Here is a 19,481-nt window from a genome sequence, read left to right as displayed (position 1 = left end):
AACAGCTCAGTGCCCCACCCCCTCAAAACACAAGCAGGCAGCAGCCCAGATGAGGGACACAGCTCCGGCTGACCCTTCCCCAACCCCAGCTGATTCTATTCCAAGCCTCAGGGCCACACGCCAGCTACACAGCCCCCTGAAAGTTCCCTAGAGGGACCAAGCTCTTTCCTGCCCTCTTGCCTTTCACCTGGGAGGGTCCTCCTCCTAGCATCCCTTTCCTCTTTTGTTCATTTATTTCTATTCACTGAATTCTTAAAAAATGTTATGCTGTGGGGGTGCCTGGGTGGCTCAGTCGGGTGAGCGTCTGGTTCTTGATTTTGGCTCAGGTCGTGATCTAGGGGTCGTGGGATTGAGCCCTGTGTCAGGCTCCTGGCTCAGAGGGGAGTCTGCTTGAGATTCTCTCTTCCTCTCCCTCTGCCCCTCCATTCAAGTGTGCTCGTTCTCTCTCTCTCAAATAAATGAATAAATAAGTCTTTAAAAAAAATAAAAACATCATGTTGTGAAGTAACTTTGAACTTACAGAAAAGGTGCAACAACAGCATAATGAACTCCTATATATCTTTCATCCATGTTTGCTCTTACCATCTTCCACATGTTTTATTCTCTCTCTCCCCCCCATCTTTCTAAACTATAATTTGTTTCCTGAAACATTTGAGAGAAAGCTGAAGACATGATAACCCCTTACTCCTAAATTCTTCAGTATGTATTTCCTAGAAATAAGGACCCCAAAGTCAGGAAATTTACCTCTGATACAATACTACTCTCTCATCAATTCATAACCAAATTCTCCCAATTGTTTCCATAATGTCCTTTATAGCTAATTCTTTTTTTCCTGGTTCAGGATCCAATCCAAACCTGTCCATTCATTTTCTCATTGATCACATATGCCATATGCCAGGCATTGTGTAAAGCACTGGGGATAAAATAATGAGGGGGAAAAACAGACACAGCCACTATCCTCACGGCACTTGTAGTTTCATAGGGTGACATATTAATCAACTAAGTTTGTGTAATCACAAACTAAGACATGTGCTTTAAAGAACAAAAGGCCTCAACTGGGATGAGGGCTAGGAAGAAGGTGCTAAGGCTCTCCTGAGGTTGACGCCTGAGCCGAGCTCTGAAGCCAAGCCATTTGTGCATGTGTGTGCATATGAGTATTTGGAGGGACAGGGCAAGTGAAGAACGCTCCATGCAGCAAGACGGTTTGTTCAAGGTAGGTATGAATGGAGGGCAGAGGGGGCGGGGAGGGTGGCATAGGGAGGGGATCTGGAGTGGAGTTTAGTCTTTATCTTAGCCAGTGGCATAATGTACATTTTCCAAAAAGACCACTCTGGCTGCTGTGTGGAGAAAAGTGATGGAAACAACATGGGACAACAATCCTTTAGCCTCAATCTCAGAATCTAAAAGCTTTTTTTTTTTTTTTAAAGATTTATTTATTTATTTGAGGGAGGGCAGCATGCAAGCAGGGGGAGGGGCAGAGGGCAGAGAGAAGGAGACAAGCAGACTCCCCACCAAACGGAGAGCCCAACACAGGGCCGAATCCCAGGACCCTGAGATCATGACATGAGCTGAAACCAAGAGTTGGACACTCGACCAACTAAGCCACCCAGGTGCCCCAAAAGCTTTTTTTATAACTCATCTAATGACGAAACCTGACCTGAATGCACATGAGCTATTTATACCCTTTACTTACCCATTAGTGTGAATATTCTTATATTTTTGCCACAGGAAAAAAATGTGTTATGATTACAGGGAGCTACCACAGGTCCTACTGGGGCTATTAAATAATACATTACACGCCGTGTATCAACTTTCCTAAATCTGAAAGACTCTTGTGCCACTCACTGATCAACTCATTGCCTCTCAACCACAAAACTCCCTTCACTCACTGCTGTGCAAAAATGGATCTGGGCCCTTGACACATTTTTCCCTTGCCAGATAACGTGATGTTAATAGTAATCACAGTGACCAGTAGAAGATGCTGGAGAGACACTGCAGGAGGAGGGGGTTTTCCTGTTCCTCTGTTTTTCATCCTGGTTCTGGTGTATTTGCCCATCAGGCAGCGTGGATTACTCTGTCACCAGCTGGACCCCAGGACCTGACCTTGACCACTCACATGCTAGTACCCACCAGCCTTTGTCCTACATTTTTCCTTAAGCTCTTTTTTCTAGCTTATCTCCTAATTCAGGCAAAAGCACCCCGTGATGGAAACCGAAACCACCCTGCAAGCAATACTGACTGCCTGGACAAAGAACTCTGGCGGCCCACACCACCCAGACCCGTTTCAGCTCCACTTCCAATTTCTGTCTGTGCAGAAGCACCATGGAGTGACCTATGCGGTGACTGACAACTACCTTCACCTCATTATACTAAAATCTCTACCCAAGGAGGGGCACAAGCCTCATTTACCTAACATACAATATATGTATAGGCACGTTTCCTTAAAGCACATGTGTGACCTTATGCCCACCTCTGTATGTGATGAATATTCATCCTAACCCTAAATGAAAAGAACCCATTCACCCATGCTTGGGGAGTCACAGCTTTGGAAGTTATTCCTCAGGATCTCCTTATCTGCTGCAAATAAAGTTTCCTTTGTGCGATAATTCCGCCTGGTAGAGTTTCCTATCTGTGACTCACCAAGGAGCAAACTCACTTTAGTTTGGTTACCACTTCTCTAGCACAACTTTCCCATTGTCCGGCAGCAGTGACCAACAGCACCAAGCAGCTTCCCCTCACACCCACTCCCGTGCGCAGTACTGTGCTGAATGCCTTCCACGGGACACCTGGCCACGATCAGCTTTCCCCAGCACATTTCACTGACGTCGCACCAGAGCTGCTTCTCTGCACACCTGGACCCTTCCCAACAAAGCCACGCTCTCAGCCTGGGGGTCTCTTCCAGGAGTGCTCTATCTCAGCCCCCAAGAGGGGGGTCTTCCTTAGAAACTCTATCTCAACAGGAGTGGGGGGGTGCTCCGTGGTGCTCTCAGCCGTAAGCGTCATAGTCGCCCCCTACACCTGCCATTCTCACAACCTTTAGAATATATTTAGAACGTCTCTACTTCATGATAGCCAATCCTTCATTACTGCAATTTCTTGTCATAGGTGATAATTCTTTATATTAAATTTTCTGTGTTTAGATTACTGGGTGGTTCCTCTCTCCTGACTGAACCCTAACATAATTCTGAAAACTAAAATGTGCCTCATATAGAGGGGTTTGGGCTAAGGGGTTCTGGACCTAAAATAATAATAGCACCATGGACCACTTCTAATATGCCAGGCGCTATTCCATGCGCTTTGTGTATGTGAACTAATTTAATCCTGATAACTATCTGCTGAGGTAGGGACTATTGTTGTGCTCATTTTAAAACAGAGGACACAAAGATTCAGTAAGTTCCGAGGTCACACAACTAGTGAAGGGCAGAACTGGGATTCAAATCCAGGCAAACGTGTGGCCGTATAAGCCTGGGAGTGGGGTGGGCCGGGGACAGGGAGAGAAGTGGCAGCCGGGAGATCAGCTTGAAGGCGACTGGGCAGCCTCTGCCACGCTCTCGGGGCCCCACGCCCACTTCACCGACTGCTTGCATCCCGCTGCCCGGGAACTATCTGCCTAGTGGTCCAGCAGGTCCTTAAGGGCAGAGCCCATGTCCTTTCCTCCTGGACTGTCAAGTGCTTAGTGGAAAGCCAGCCTGGGCACGCTCAGTATTCAGTCAAAATCTGCTGGATAAATGACATGTTGAATGAAGCAGAACTACAGACCCAAACACCAGCTAAACAACGGGCTGAGCCTCCCGAGTCACGTCGCATGCTTGGAGCGTGTTGGCGTCGTGGGTCCTGTCCTGGGAGCTCCTCTGTGTCATCTGGCCTCACATGCAGACATCTGACAGTGATTGACAAAATGACCTCCTGGATCTTCTCCAACTCTTGGACCCATCAGAAAGCAAATCTGGTCACAGGACTTCTCTGTGCAACACCCTTCAAGTCTCTGGGAACCACAAGGCAGAGACCAGTCCATGGACCTGGCCCGACCTACATTCCAGCCTCTCCCAGGTCTACTCCTGGCTTTACTTTCTGGGGCCAGCAACACTGAACTTGGAAGGCTCTGTGTATGCCGTGCTGCTTTCCCTACTCTGGGCTTTTGACTGTGCTGTCCTCTCTGCCGAAAATGCCTGCACTCCCCACTCCACGTGTAGCCCTTTCCTTGCCTGGTTAAATCATCCCACTCAGCTTCAAAGACTTAGGTGAAGATTCCCCCCTTCCAGAGCCTTTCCTTGCTCCACCCACCCAGCCACCTAGGTTTATCTGCTCTCCTGCGTGCTCAGTTAGAACCTGTACCTCCCCTCACCAGAAAGAGATCCTACTATTCTGAATGACCTGCTGGGTGTATGGACTCAAGGTTAGTGGTGAAGGCTCAGGATCCTGCAGGCCAATCCCACTTCCATCAGTGACCAACTGTGTGACCTGGGGTGCAACATTTCCTCTGCCTGGTGCTTACTGCCCTCATCTATAAAATGGGGCTATTATAGTATGTATACCTTTGGGTTGCTATGAAGATTAAGAACAGGAATCTATATAAAGTATTTGACACTGTGCCTGGCAAAAGTAGCCTGTGTGGTATAGTTCGTATGATGAGTGTCTGATGCTCAGAGGCTGCAGGTTACACCCCCTCATGGCCTCACTACCTGGAACGGTGTCTGGGCCACCGCAGGGAATAGTGCACAAATGAACGGACTCATTCTCCCCCCACTCCCAAGCCTCCAAACTGGCCCACAGCCTCTGGTGCCACCCACACTGCCATATCCACCTTTCTGATCGGGTCCCTCTGCTCAGATCATCTTTTGTGTAAAAACTGTCCATGGGTTCCCTACTTCCACAAGTCCAGTCTCGCCAGCCTCCCAGCCTCCCAGCAGAGCTCTTAACCCTGCAGTTACTTAACAGACATCTGGAAGTTCAGTAACTTTGGCCTACTTCCTGTTCTTAGAATGGGTTCCCCGCTTTCTGCTACCCGAGAGGCCCCAATCCTTCCCCAGGGCCACCTTAAAAGTCACCACTTTCTAGATGTCCTTCCTGACCTCCATCAGTGTGATCTGCCCCTCCCGGCACCCCACAACACTGGGCTGACCCCTCCTGCAGTAGTAAGCATGCTCTGCCTTGTGCATACATCACCATGAGCTTGTCCAGGTACCTTGTACCCAGCTTCTGAAGACAGGGGCTGTTTTCTACACTTAACACACAGTAAGCCCCCAAACCAAGTAAGCTGGGACCCAGAACAAAAAGAAATGGCTGAAATTATTATAGTTGAAACTCAGAAAAAGAAAGATAATATGGTTAAATAAAAAGCAGTATGCACCATGTGTTCACCCATTGGTATTCCAGGTTAATGTCTAAGTTAAAAAAAAAAAAAAAAGAGGCTGATATGTTAATAAGGAGAGTGGCTTTAAAGAATACATAAGTCCAGGGTAATATGCTAATCCTCCATAGGAAGAGAGGATTTTTCCATGAATTAAAAAGGAATCAAAGTAGCTGGAAGAGATTATGACAATTATGCCTGCCTTGCAGAGTGTTTTATCCACCTCTACCCAACACAACACACGAACACACTCATCTGATGAGAAAATGGAAAATGGTCTGTGTATTCGTGTCTTAGGGCTGCCATAAAGAAGCACCACCAACTAGATGGCTTAAAATAACAGAGATTATTGTTCCACTGTTCTGGAGGGTACAAGTTCAAAGTCAAGGTGCTGGCAGGGCCACGCTCCCTCCACAGCCTCTGGAGGATGCATCCATGCCTCTCCTAGCTGCGGGTGGACCCAGGCGTTCCTGGGTTTATGGCAGCATCACCCTGGTCTCCGCGTCAGTCTCCCCACAGTCCTGTCCCTCACTGTGTCTCCGCTCTTGTAACGAACCCAGTCAGTCATATGGGATTAAAGGCCCACCCTATTCTAGCATGACCTCATCTGAACTAATTATATCTGCAACGACCCTATATCCTCAGAAGGTCACATTTTGAGGTACAGAGTTTAGGACTGCAACATATCTTTTTGGGGACATGATTCAACCCATAACATTCCATTCATCCATTTAATGGAGGATGTGCTCCTGGGAGAAGGACCTCACCACTCCCAAGGTCACAGAGCAACTAAAGGCATTTGCTCCACTGGGAACAGACTAGAACATGGGACAGCAAACCACAACGTGCCAAAACCAGTCTGCTGCCTGTTTTTGCAAATAAAGTTTTATTGGAATACAGCACAGTCATTCATTAATGTATTGTCTCTGGCTGCTTTCACACTACAACGATTGAGTTGAGAAGTCGCTGCAGAGACCATATGGCCCACAAAGCCTAACATATTCTCTGGACTAAAAGAATACATAACATACACTGGCCAAGTTTGGAGATGGACCTTCTAGAAACAGGAGGAAGCCCAGGCCCACATGGCAGCTCTCTGGGATCCCTTCTCTCCAGCTGGAACCTCACCCAACGGGCTGTCCTACTGGGAAAGCTCCTTCAACATTACTTTCCTCTGCCTAGAGAAATGGCAAAACATAGCACTATAACATTTGTGCTGCTAAAGCTAGACAAATTAAATTCTATGCGCATTTCCAAGAGACAGATATTAATTCTAACTGGAAAGATCAGAAAAGACTTTCTGGGAAAGGAAAGATTTGAGAGGAGCCTGAAAAGAAGGATAGTGGGCACTCAAGAAATCCTCTAAGCCTCCCTGAGCCACAGCAGATTACCTAAGACTCTGCTGAGCTAAGAGACTGAGTTCCCTCTTGCTGCAGGTATTCAAGCCAAAGATGGCTGACCTCTTGGCAGGGATGAGGTTGGGGGAGATGGAGCAAGATGAAAGATAGTGCCTTGGAATTGTGGATTCTTCAGTCTCATCTCTTATCACTTGCTGAGCAAGAGACACACAGCACAGAGACAGCAGGGCCTGGAGGGCAGGAGGGAGAGACAGACTTAAACAGAGAGTGGAGAGGGTTGAGGACAGGAGAGGGGTAGAAGAGGCATACTCACACCCAAAGTCAGAGAGCCCACATGAACCACGCAGAAAGGAAAGCCATCCCAGCTTCCTTCCCCCTTCACTGCTACAGAGCAAGAAAGAGCAAAAGCCTGACAACTAGGGTTAAAACTAATCAAATGTCCCTTCAGTACCTCTGGCTTGGCACCTGGCAGCCTTCTTAATGTGCCCCATTGTTTCCTGGCCAGGCCTCCCACCGCCAGGGGAGGGGAAGGGCAGCAGTCCAGCCAGGATCTGAGCTGGGGAGGGAGGCACAGGGAGGCACACTCCACACATACCGGGTGGACTCCTTAGGGAAACCCGGGCACTCCAGAACACAGAAGCCCTGCCTACCCCAGCAGGAAAGAGAACAGAGCAGACAGCAATGTCTGACAACTGCCCAGAGCGAGGGGCACAGGCAAGAAGACTAGGTTGGAAAGCTGACGAGTCCCTCTTACGGTACTCTGCTGGCATGCCAGGGACACATTATCCCCACTTTACAAAGGAGGAAATGGAGGCCAAGAGAGGTGCCATGCCTTTCCACGGTGTCAATAAAGCATGGTAGTTAAGAGCACAGGTTTGAGAGTCAGAAATCTGAGTCAGAGTCCCACCACGTGCGTCCCCTGCAGGCCTGGGAAGCTGCTTCCTGAGCTTTGGCCTTCCCATCTGCGAAATGACCACAGTAAGAGCGCTTACTGCACTGAAGAAATGAGAAGGGCCCAGGGCATGGCATGCCCCAAGAACTCAATAAATCAATGATCATTATTGTCAAAATAAATTAATGACTGTTATTGTCACTGCTATGGAGCCTGGGCTCAAAGAGAACAAACTCAGCCCGGGACCAGCTGCCACACCTTCTGGGCCTGACACCCCGCCCCCTACTGCCACACCAGCAGCCACCTGGCACCTCTAAAGGAAGGTTCCTGAAGCAGGTGGGGGGAGGGGAACTGCAGCCACTCCCGCCCCAGCAAAGGGTCCCGTACTCATAGACACAGGTAGCTGTGTTCAGCTGAACTGCCTCACCCAGTTAGCTCAGAGCCCTCACACAGGCCCTCTCTTTTCCAGAAGTGCCCCCAGATGCCTTTGAGGCCCCCTCAGGCAAGGGAATGTGGCATGTGCCATTCCTTCTGGAATGCTGTCCTTCCTCTCCTTTTAGACTCCCACCACGCTGGCAGTAACAAGAATGCACGTTCTGGGGTTTCCTGACATGCCAGGAAGTCCAAGGCAGAAAACAAAGTGGACTCTGTGCTCACATCATTTCTAACAAACCTACAGCGGCCCCTGACACAGCTGCAGCAAACGTTATTAGACAGGGTAGCCCTCAAATTCAGAACACATAAAAACACAGAAGAAACAAGGTAAATGGTTCTTGGGCTCAGATAGAGCTGGAATATAATAAGTGACTTTGTTCAAGAGCCTAAGGTTTATATGTTTATATTTCCAAGTAAGCATCCCTCCCACCCCCGAAAAGTGCATTAGGCTTCGAGTCAAAAAGGAACAGCCTCAACTTACTGGCTCTGTGACTAGTCATGTCACTTATGCCCTCTGAGTCTCGGTTTTCTCTTCTGTAAAGTGGGGGTCATCAGCCCTGTTGGGCCTCCACCATGACATAAAGAGAACAAATTAGACAAAGGTTATAAAGGAGGGCTCCCAAACTCACATGTCTCCAGAGGCCAGGCTGGTTATGAGAAAGGGTGAAGCACCCAGGTTTGAGCTGAGGCCTGTCCAGAGCAGGCAACTGCTACCTAGATCCAGCCACTTTCTTCTAATTTTTTTCTCATAAGCCAGAAGTGAGAATTTTTTTTAATGTGAAATATCCCAATGTTCAAGTACTGACGACTTTCTAACACTTAAAAATAAAGACGCCCTGGGGCACCTGGGTGACTCCATAGGTTAAGCGTCTGACTCTTGGTTTCCACTCAGCTCACCATCTCAGGGTCATGAGATCGAGTCCCGCATCGGGCTCTGTGCTCAGCATGGAGTTTGCTTGAGATTCTTTCCCCTCCCTCTCCCTCCCTCTATGCTCCTCTCCCTGCTCTTTCTCTCGCTCTCTCTCTCAAATAGATAAATAAAATCTTTAAAAAAATTTTGTTTAAATAGAGATGCCCATCCAACTATGGGCCAACACTGGGTGACCCACAGAAGCCAAATGGTACTTCTGGCCACAGGCCACCAGTCTGCAATCTCCATTAAAGTATACATGTAAGGTTTAAAAAAAAAAATAGTACAAATGTCACATGAAGTTCTTTGAGGGAGAGAGTCATTAAGGTTTATTGTCAATAAAATGACCAGGAATCCTACTACAGATCCCAACGCCCCCAAAACACGATCACAAACTTTTCCCTAGTTAGGTGCCAGATTTAGAAACTTATTTCACAAATAGACATGCATACACATTTTTTAACTGTCAGCAGCTGACTCTGATCAATACTCAGGAGGAAACATGCAAAAATAACAGTGTTCAGTTGAGCACATACAACGTGCTTCAGCAGCAGGAAGTAATTCTCACACACATTCCCCCGCCAGATGTTTCCAACCTGTTCCCTTTAAGAAACCCCCTCCTCCAGAAGCCCCTGCCGGCACCCTCTGCTTCACATCTGTAACTCACGGGAGAGATTCGTACACACACAATCCCGGCTAACTGGGCTCCTGGGAGGCTGCCCGAGGGAGCACGTGTGGCCTCCTTGCGTCCTGGGGAAGAAGGTAAAGGGAGATTCCCCCCAGGTCATAGGGCCAGGAGGTAGTGAGGCTGCAGAAGGAAGCCTCAGGCCAGGTGCTCCGTGTGAGTGAGACACCCGGGTTGGAATCCCGTTTCCATCACTTCCTAGCTGTGTGGCCCTGGAGATGTCACCGAATCCCTCTGCACCTCAGCTTTGTCATCTTTAATGCAATCCTCACCGGGACACTGTGAAGCAGTGACCACTGAGCTCATTTTAGGATAAGGCTGGAGCTGAGGTCCCGAGTGGGACACAGAGCGAGCGAGCATGTGTCAGTGGTGGGCCTGGCATCAGAGGAGCTTGTCCCCACTCCCGCACTCCTTCCAGCTCAAGGGAGAGATGCGCAGAGCCTTCCTAATGTTACACCTTCCCAGGGAGGCCCTGGTTCCATACTCTCTCCCCACTCCCCACTTACAGACACCTCCTCCTTGCCCCCATGGCAGGAGGGCAGAGCACCCATCCTGGAAGGGCAACAGACCACAGGCATCAGGGGAAACACAACTTTAGACACCCCAGAGAGTCCTCATGCCCCCTGGCAGAGGCCCATCCCGGATCCCAGATCCTGATTCCACCGCTGGCCCCTGACAGAGTGCCACGAATAACAGGCACCGCAGAGCCCTCTGGGAGCACTGCTTGCCAACCTGGGAAACTGCAAATAAACATACTCCTCACGAATACAAGTTCAAAGACAGTCCCAGAGTGCTCCTGGGGAGAATGGAGTGGGCCCCTGGGGAAGCTGAGGTCTGCCTCTCACGGGTGCTGACAAGTTGAGGATGTGGGCCGAGAGGCAAGAATTTCCGGATGGATTCTCGATAGAATTTGTTAAACACGTGCATCCTTGGCCCACCCCAGACAGGCCCCATCATGCTCCTTGGGCATGAGCCCTGGAGTCCCCATTGTTAACAGGCTCCCCAGGGATTGCGAAGCACCCTCGAAGAACCGCTCTTCAAGGCTAAGCTGCCTGCACTCAGCCCGCACTTACTGAGTACCAACCATATCATCCACTCGCTCTTCAGTCATTCAGCAAATATTTTAGGCAAAAGAGAGTGGGTGACTGAAACAGAGGTTAGTCCCTACCCTCAGGAGCTGACACTCTGGACAGACCAAGTAAAAACAATGACACTGCATGGTACATTTATAGAAGGGGCTCTGGGTCCCTGCAGGAGAGAGCATAACTGCAGGCTGCCGCTACAGGGGTGAGTGAGGCTTAGGGGCCAGGTGGCAGGGAAGGAGGTGTGAGAGGCAAGGGAGCAGTGCGGGTGGAGGCTGAGAGACATGGAAGAGCCTGACAGGTACAAGGAGCAAGCAGCAGGGAGAAGCACAAGGCCGTGCCTTCCTGGAAGGTCCTCTGATCTAAGCGGGTGGATGATGAGATCAGTGTTCAGGGGAACTAAGCCCAGGGAGCAACTCCTGGGGGTGCCTGCATGGCTCAGTCGGTTAAGACTCTTGATTTCAGCTTGGGTCGTGATCTCAGGGTCGTGAGATCCAGCCCCGCACTGGATGTGGAGCCTGCTTAGGATTCTCTTGCTCCCTCTCCCTCTCCCCTGACCCCCTCTCGCATGTATGCTCTCTCTAAAAACAAAAAAACATAAAACCAAAACTTCCTGGAGATGGCAAAGAATACCTCCTAGAAGGATGCAGAGGAGCTGGGTTCTTGCCTAGGGTAGGAAGTGGGAAGGTACCCTCAATAATTGCTTCAGATTCCAAAGAGGCAGGGAGTGGGGTACAAAGAGCAGCCTGTGCAGACGCACCTTTCTTCCCACCCCCAATCATCAGTGAGACCGGCCCTGCTTCACCTCCGAATGCCGCGCCATGAGGCCAACCACCTATCCTCAGATTGCTCAGCTCCCAACAATTCATTCATTCAACCATCAAAAGAACCCCCCAATATATAGAATACTGTTCCATTTTCCAGACCAAGAAATCCAGGCACAGAGGTCAAGTGACTTGCCCAAGGCGAGGGATCTGAATCAAGCAGTGTAGCTCCAATCAGAGCCCTACACATTGCCTCACAGTGTCTCAATCTAGGAGGATGGGGGAGTCCCTTTGCCCATGGGGCTTCAGTGGGGGGTTGGATGAGGGTTCGTCTTCAAGGTCACACTACCACCAAGTGATCTCGTGGGTTCCTCCTCAGCCACGGAAGAGGTTCAGTCTTAGAACAATGGTCTTTCCCATCTGCTCAGACATCAGGGCTCCCCTAGCAGCCTCATAGGAATGGATGGAAGGCCAGGGTGGGAAACAGGTCCTTCGTCCTGCTTAGGCATCGGGTCAGAGACCCACAGGCTCAAATACCAGCTCTACAACCACAGGCTGCATATCCTCAGCCAGTACCCGCACCTCTGTGAGCCCTGGTTCCCTCCTTCACTGCTGCCTGTTTATAGTTGGGAGTATCTAACAAGACATACAGGTAAAGGCTTCTTAGTCCAATGCCTAGCAGAGTGAGCGCCAAACACATGGTAGCTGCTATGATGACGATTATTCACCTCATCATTCTCCCTGTCATCTGTGTCATCATCACCCTTATCAGTGTCATTTAATGCTGTGGCTTTTATCACCTGAGCAAGCACAAGAAAATTCAGCATCTGAAGCTCAGAATTCTCTCAAAACCAAAGGGAAGGAAAACATGGGCCTGCTTTTTTCTCTTCCTTCTCCTATCTATACTCAGCAGAGGGCAGCAAACAGGAACCATCCAAAGATAAGAGAGAGAAGAGAGACACATGGAGAGAAAGCTACACACTCATAAATACACACCCACCCACCACAGCAAGCTGAATTGTTTAGCTTCTTCTAGCTTCCAAAGTATGAACACTCCGCCTCCTCCAGCTAAGAGGGCCAGGCAGAAAAAAAGTCGAAGCTGAAGAGACAGAAGTTCTTTTTCAGCTCGAGAGAAATTTTCAATGAACTGACTTTGAATGCGTGTGTGCACGGGGAGGGCGGGCAGCAGCTCTCAGGACGTCTGGGAGGGGAAGGAAGGCAGCAGCAGAACTCACAGGCAAGATTAAATAAAGACAGCTTTCAGCCGCGCTTCATCTCAGCCCTCTACTCCACGCTGGCAAGCGTCCACACTCCAGCTTTCCTCAGGAGGACAGTGAGGCTCCCAGAGTTAAGCATCCCAGCCAAGGGAGGGCAAAGCTGGGATGAGAACACAGACCTCCAGACTGAAGGTTCAGTGATCGACGCTGAGTCCAGGACGGCCGAGAGGTTTCACCTCACGGACCAAGCCTGATTCCCCCAGTAGGGACTGCTTGGGACCTTGTATCAGAGAGGTTCTGGAATGGACACTTGTTGCCTTCATCCCTAGATTGCATTTCCCCTCCTCTCCATGAAAGCATTCGGATTTTTCTCTGGAAACTATTCTTCCTACAATTCCGATAGCCCAAGCCTTACCCTAGCTCCAGGGTGGGTTAAGTCAATCAGCACACTTGTTCTTGACAAGTGTGAATGGTTCAGAGAGCATATTACATCTAAATTGGGCTGACGATACCTAAAGAGATCTTGCTAGCGCTTAGAGGAAAAAAAATTTCCTTTCTCCCTTCTAGGGAAGCTGCCAGAGGAGACAGAGATCTGGGTATGGATATGAGGTCGGAAAAAGCTACAACCACTTTTTGCTACCACAAGGGTTCAGTCTAGGGCATGAACCTCTGGATCAGACCATACCTGAAGCCATTGCAATTACCAGAGCTAGTATAGCCCCTTACTCATTTCAGCCCATTCTGTTTCTTACAACTGATAGAGAATCTACAGTGACTCTTTAGCTCACACTAGCTCCATCTGCTACAGATAGCAGTAATGATACCACGTGCGATGCACCCATTTAATTTCTTAATTTCCGGGCCGGATCCATTTGCCACCCTAAAATCTAATTCATTTTACTTGCTTTAACACTATAAAAACTTGGCAAGAAATGTATAAAGATGGATCTGCAAAAAAGCCAGGTGAGTTCCAGATAATAACTGGTCAATAAATACCAGCCTCCAAAACTCAGAGTAATGATCTTGACTCATGTGGGATAATGGTAGAGAAGGATCAATTATTAGCATGTGGAGGGAAAAATATTCATGGTGAAATAGAGAAATAATGTGAAGAAGAACCAGTTTCTGATCTGCACTCCCCACTCTGAGAACAGATCTCCCCTCTCCTGGGCCTCAGTTTCCACACCTACAAAACAAGGCAGGCAGACTAGATGACTTCTGAAGCCCCGATACATCTCGATCATTCAGCAAACATGTTCTGACCGTCTTCCAGATGCCAAGCCTTATGATATGTGCTAGAAGAGGATGCAGTTCCTTCTTCGAGACATTTCTAGAAGGGGAGGCCACGATGCACTCGTTGGCCAAAGGAACTCAGCAGGTATAGGGTACCTCCTCTCCCCACTGCACTGGGCGGGAAGACAGTGGTTCTCTGAGAAGCAAGACTCTCATTTCAGTCTTCCTGGGAGCTTGGATACATAGATGAGATGCAGAGGCTCAGATACATACAAAATACAGAACCCACTGTAAACACCATCATGAGCAGTTAGCTACCACAGGACACACTGTGGGCCGCCAGTTTGCCTTGGGGTGTTTTTCAGTGATGGGATCCCGATGCCATCTCTGTGTAAGAGTTGACTGTGGACAAGGTACAATTAGCAAGCTAGATGGTTATCTTTGAAACAGGTCTTTGCGTTTTCATTCCTGATTCCATTACTTGTCATTGCGTCACTGGTGTCAACAGATTAAAGACTGAACATCCTCAGAGTATAAACACATCCCTAAGTAGGAGTGGCTTCATTACAACCTAGGTACGGGGAGACCTGTTTTAACATACTTCTACCGTTCGGGCCCTCACAATACATGCTTCCAAACAAACTCACGGAACTCCAGGAAGTTAAAGTTGGAAACATCCTAACGATGTCACAAATAAATTTTAATGCCATTAATTCCCCTTGAGTAGCAGTGTCAAGAAACCAAGTTTGGACTTAGTGGGAAAGAGACTGATGAGCAATGTCTGCCCCAGCCGGGGGAGGGGAGCCCCATTATGATAAACATTTACCTTTCCTCTCCTGAATATAAACCTTCACTTCACAGTTGAGAGATCCAAGGCCCAAAGAGATTAAATCACTTTCCTGAGGTCCTACAGGGAGTTTAGGGGCAGGAGAGAGAACTAGAACCCTGGCCTCTGTTCCAGGCCTTCCTCAGCTGGGCTCCTGAGGAGACTACAAACCTAGGAGGACAGGAGGAATGCAGAGAGCCAGATTTGCTCAGGTAAACCAACGACCCAGCCCCAGTGGCATCAGATTTCAGCTGGGCATGCAGAAAGACAAGAGATTAGCAGGATAAAGGGTCCCAGCCCCTCTGTGGAAAATTAAAGAAATCATTCCAAGGCTACATTCCTATGGTACTTAACTTTCTGATGGGTAAGGCTCTGCCACCAGGAAGACTAAAAAGGGGTGGGGTGAGGGGGGAGATACTGATTTCCGGATGTTCTAAGAATAAAGTTCAGCTCTGACACAATGAGAAAAACTCCTGATACTTGAAAATTAAAGTCATTCGTATTCTACTATCCTACCAATTTCTCTTCCACAGTGGCTATTATCCAATGAAGTCATTTCTCACAAGAGATTATGGCTCTGAAATGGGGAGGGACTGCATCACGTTTCCTCACATGGGTGTGTGATAGCTAGTTCCCAGGTCTGGAGTAGGAAACAGACTGCAGGATTAAACCAAGATAGTAAACAGACTGGGGCTAGGAGGGACCCCTAAATTAAAATGAAGATGGCTCTAATTGAATTTAAATTTAAATAAACAAACAAACAAATAAAATGAAGATGGCTTCATGACTGGCTTTTCTTGCTCAGTTTTGCAACTCTGAGAAGCCAGCTGTCTGACCAGATGAATGTTGAAATCCTAAAAGCATTTTGTGTCCTTTATAAATCAGCTGCCCTACCCAGCTCCAGACGTATACCCAGGATGAACTAGCATGACAGTTCTATAGACTTACACTCTAGCAGATGATAAATGCTCTTCACTTGAAACCCTTTATTCTTCAATCCAGTGGAGAAGTCAAGGAGTTAAAAGACTGCTCTAACAGTGGGTATGTTACCCCTCGAACCCATAGGGAACATATTTTGCGTTTGGATACAGTCCTGTCAGACTTCCTTCCAGAGCCTCTGCAGTTATTTCTACCAGAAAGATCAACAAGGTGCTCTGGGATAATTCTCGACAATTACAAGAGTGACAAGCTGAGCTCAGAACTGGTCAGCCCTGTCGAAAGAAGCCCTATGTGCTCAAGATGCCAGACTTCCCAGATAGCAGGCGGACGTGTTCCGCGTGCGTTCCAGCGCCCTGGGACGAGGGACAGAACACCATCGCGCTGAGAAGTCAGCCTCCTCCCTCAAGGCCAGCTGACATTCAGATGAGGGACCGGGGGCCAAGCCCAGTGCAGTGCATCTGCAGGAGAGTGACACAAAAAGTCACTGTGTGGAAATTTGGCAGAGTATTCCTGAAAGGCAGCAGATGAATGCTGAATCCTACAGCACCTAGCAGAGCTTATCGTTGGGGAAACAGCTCCTTTCTGCTACTCCCAGGAAGCACAGGGAGTTTCTTTAAAGCAAGGATAATCCATCAGTACACCCCCTCCCGTAACCACCACCACACCCTTTCATGTCTTCTTCCTCCTCCTCATGATATTCCAGAGCAAAAGAAATGAACAAGAACTAGACCTTCCCAGATGAGCCTGTCTGTCCATTCCAGTTAAGGGCTCTGAGCAGTGCCCAGCTGTTGCTCCCCTCTCTCTTCGCCCAAAAGGCTGCCTTACTCCATCAATTCCCTCTTGCACAAGTGAGTAATTTACTTTGAAAGCTCAGGCCAAACTGGCAGTTAACCTTGACCTTCTCTCTACACATCTGGGTCTATAGAAAATGAAAATCAGGACGTCTCTGGCATTCACGGCAAATGAAATACGAGGGCTTTCTTCGGGCAGAGGCAGGATGTCAGGAGCTATTTTAGAACTGGCTACAGCTATTCTGAAGGAGAGTTAGCGCTCAGGCAGGACACTCCCCACCTTGACCTGGGGCTGTGTCCAGTATGGAGCCCCCACAGCTAGGGCTGCTACAAGGAACCCCAGCCTTCAAGAAAGAAAGAAGTGGCCATTGTACTTCTCATTGATTCACTGATGGTATCATAACGCTGGACCTGGACCAATAACCACATTTTACGGATGGAGAAAGGGAGGCTCAGAGAGGGAGATGAGAGGTGATCAAGGACACACACAGCAAGTTAACGGTAGTGCTGAGGACAGAACCCTGACCTCCTGCCCCTGATGCTGGCATAGGGGGAGAACAGAAGAAAGATTTCATGAAGGAAAAACTCATACATGTACAGAATTTAAGGGAAAGAGGTCTAATATGGCTGTCAGGGTTTGAACTGGGGGTTTAGTGAGGGAGCTGAGGAAGCTTAATTTCCAAACAATAAGCTCTACCAAAAAGATCACCAAGGCCCTCCAGGACAGTTTGCAACAATTACCAGAGTGACAGGCTGTACCCATATTGGTCATCCCTGTGGCAAGCAGCCCTCTGTGCTCAAGATGCCAGACTGCCCGGGCAGCAGCCTGATACCAGGAAGAGAGAGGAAAAAACATCAACCTCAAAAGTCAGCTTCTTCCCTCATCCTGCCAACAATCAGTCAAGTTTGACCCCGATGGACAAATCATCCACTTCCCATGGGGCCAAAGAAATCCTATAAGAAAACCTGAAATGTCCCACCGTGTGAAACAGTTCAAGCATGTATACACTCACTCGCACCTGAGCCAGGAGCTGGGAAGGCAGGAGTGCTCTGACAGAGCTTTCTGCCATGAGTCTATATGTACGTGTAACACAACACACACACACACACACACACACACACACACGTGGGTGAGTTCAGAAGAAGCAGGAACAATTAAGATCCTAGTCTTGGCTGCAAGAAACAACACACCTAACCAAACTGGACAAGTTCAAAAGGGATCATAGGTACTCCCCGCAAGGGACAGGGAAGGCACCTGATGTTCCATCCTCAGGGCACACAGTGCACAGATAGCCTCTGGGGAATTTGGGGGGGTCCCTCCACCAGGACTCCCACTTCTGGACTCCCAAAAGGTCAAAGGCAGGAGGTCCCTCAAGAACCAGGTGCTCCCTTCCTCCCCCAGGACCTGAAGCTCCAAGGGGAGCATGATCTTTGCTCCAAGGAACCCACAGATCTGGGAAAGAGGGAGGGTGAGGAGGGGAGAGGGTAAACAAATGGGGAGAGGAGGGAGGCCTGGTGTCCCATTGGGAAGATGGGAAAACAGGAAACGGGCTGACCTGAGTAGGGAACACTGGGATCAGCAGGTGGCGGCGAAAGCAGAAAAGACCTCAACACTAAATAGAAGGACTGGCAGCTGCTGAAGAAGGAGTCACCCTGGAATACAGGAATGCAGACGGGACTCTCCAAAAGCAAGAGATGCTGGGAGGTAAGGGGATACCAGACATGGACAGAAAGGAGGATGGTAACCTAAGGTAAGAAACAGACCTTCCAGACTGAGCAAGAGGAGTCTCAGTTTCTAGTTCTGATTCTGCCTCTGGCTGACGTGGGGGCCCTGGACAAGTTCCTGTCCTTCTCCCAGCCTCAATGTTCCCAATCTCCAAAATGGGAAGAACCGAAGAGTCTCCGCGGCGCTGACACTGAGAAGGCAAAAAGGGAAAGGTGGAGGAAGGAACCGAAGGCTCCAAGTGAATACGGGGAGACAGTGTTCCCAACCTCACGCAACTGGGGGACTCACCAGTCCGACCGCCGGGACCACCGCCGCCCCCGATCCCCCCGGGGTGCCGTCGGGCTGCCGCTCGCGGTACAGCGCCCAGAGCCCCACGTTGGGCAGAAGGACCAGGGCCGCCAGCACCAGCGCCACCGCCTGCAGAAGCCGCTTCTCCTTCCGCCTCATCGGGGCCGGTCAGCCCCGCCGCGCCCCGCCGGCCTCGCCGCGCGGCCCCCAGCTCCGCGCGTCCGCCCGTCCGCCCGGCGGCGGCAGCAGCTCGGCGAGGAGAAGCTGCCGCGGCGCCGGCCCCGCTCCAACTCCGCGGCACTTCCGCCGCTCGCCGGCCGGGGAGCCGGCCTCTGCCACCGCGCCGCCGCCACGGGGGGGGGGATGTCGTCGCTGCTTCCGCCCCTGAGCCGGCCGAGCCGCGCTCCCCGCGCCGCCCTCCTCTGGCTCGGCGGCCGACCTCTGTGCGCCGCGGGCCCCGGCCTTCTCGCGGCTCTTGTCCGTCCGGCCCGGCGAGGCGGGGGCCCCGGAGCTGAGCTCTTCCCCCTCTCGGGCCGCGATGGTGCGGTCCGCTCCTCGGCGGCTGCCCCGCCCGTGGCAGCTTTGCGAAAGTCCCGGAGTTGGCGAGTTGGGCGCTAACTGGTGCAGGTTGAGCGAAGGTGTCTGTCCGCGCGCTTCGACGCGCGGGGAACACCCCCCCCCCCCAAAGTTCTGCCCGCAAGCTCTGCCCCGGACTGCCCCAGGAGTTTGCGAGCTCCACGGGGGTGTGCAAATAGTGCTGGAGCCCGGCGGGACGCTCGGGACTGTGGCTGCCCACCCCCCGCGGCTCCGCTCTGAGGACCAACTTTGTCCGGGGGACTTGGTAGTCCCAGGCGTGAAATGGAGCCTCAGCTGTGCTCCCTGCGCCGGGGTCTGCGGCGGGGCCCTAGTTTTCTTCCTCTCCTGAGTTCCTGGCGTTAGTTGTGAACGCCCTCTGTAAACTGTGGAGTCCTGCGCCCGCCTGCCA

General features: G+C 50.2%; 1 protein-coding gene across 2 annotated transcripts in view; it reads right to left on the bottom strand.

Moving 5' to 3' along the window:
* GALNT10 (polypeptide N-acetylgalactosaminyltransferase 10) overlaps nt 1-18,741 on the bottom strand; it is a 212,482-nt gene extending 193,741 nt beyond the window's left edge. The window contains exons 1-2 of one of the 2 annotated variants that reach the window (XM_057312279.1): nt 18,497-18,559; nt 18,247-18,398 (exon numbers count right to left, since the gene is read on the bottom strand). Coding sequence is in view for 1 of the 2 variants with exons in the window: in XM_026510837.4 (XP_026366622.2) it covers nt 18,497-18,655 (159 nt within the window). In the remaining variant the exon portion in view is untranslated. Of the gene's footprint in view, nt 1-18,246; nt 18,399-18,496 lie in introns of both variants that reach the window. The other variant, XM_026510837.4, reaches the window with a different exon arrangement.
* Nucleotides 18,742-19,481: the final 740 nt, after the last annotated feature.

Source organism: Ursus arctos, unplaced genomic scaffold (genome assembly GCF_023065955.2).
Source record: "Ursus arctos isolate Adak ecotype North America unplaced genomic scaffold, UrsArc2.0 scaffold_15, whole genome shotgun sequence".
Lineage (NCBI taxonomy): Eukaryota > Metazoa > Chordata > Mammalia > Carnivora > Ursidae > Ursus > Ursus arctos.
This window is presented reverse-complemented; position numbering and strand designations above follow the sequence as displayed.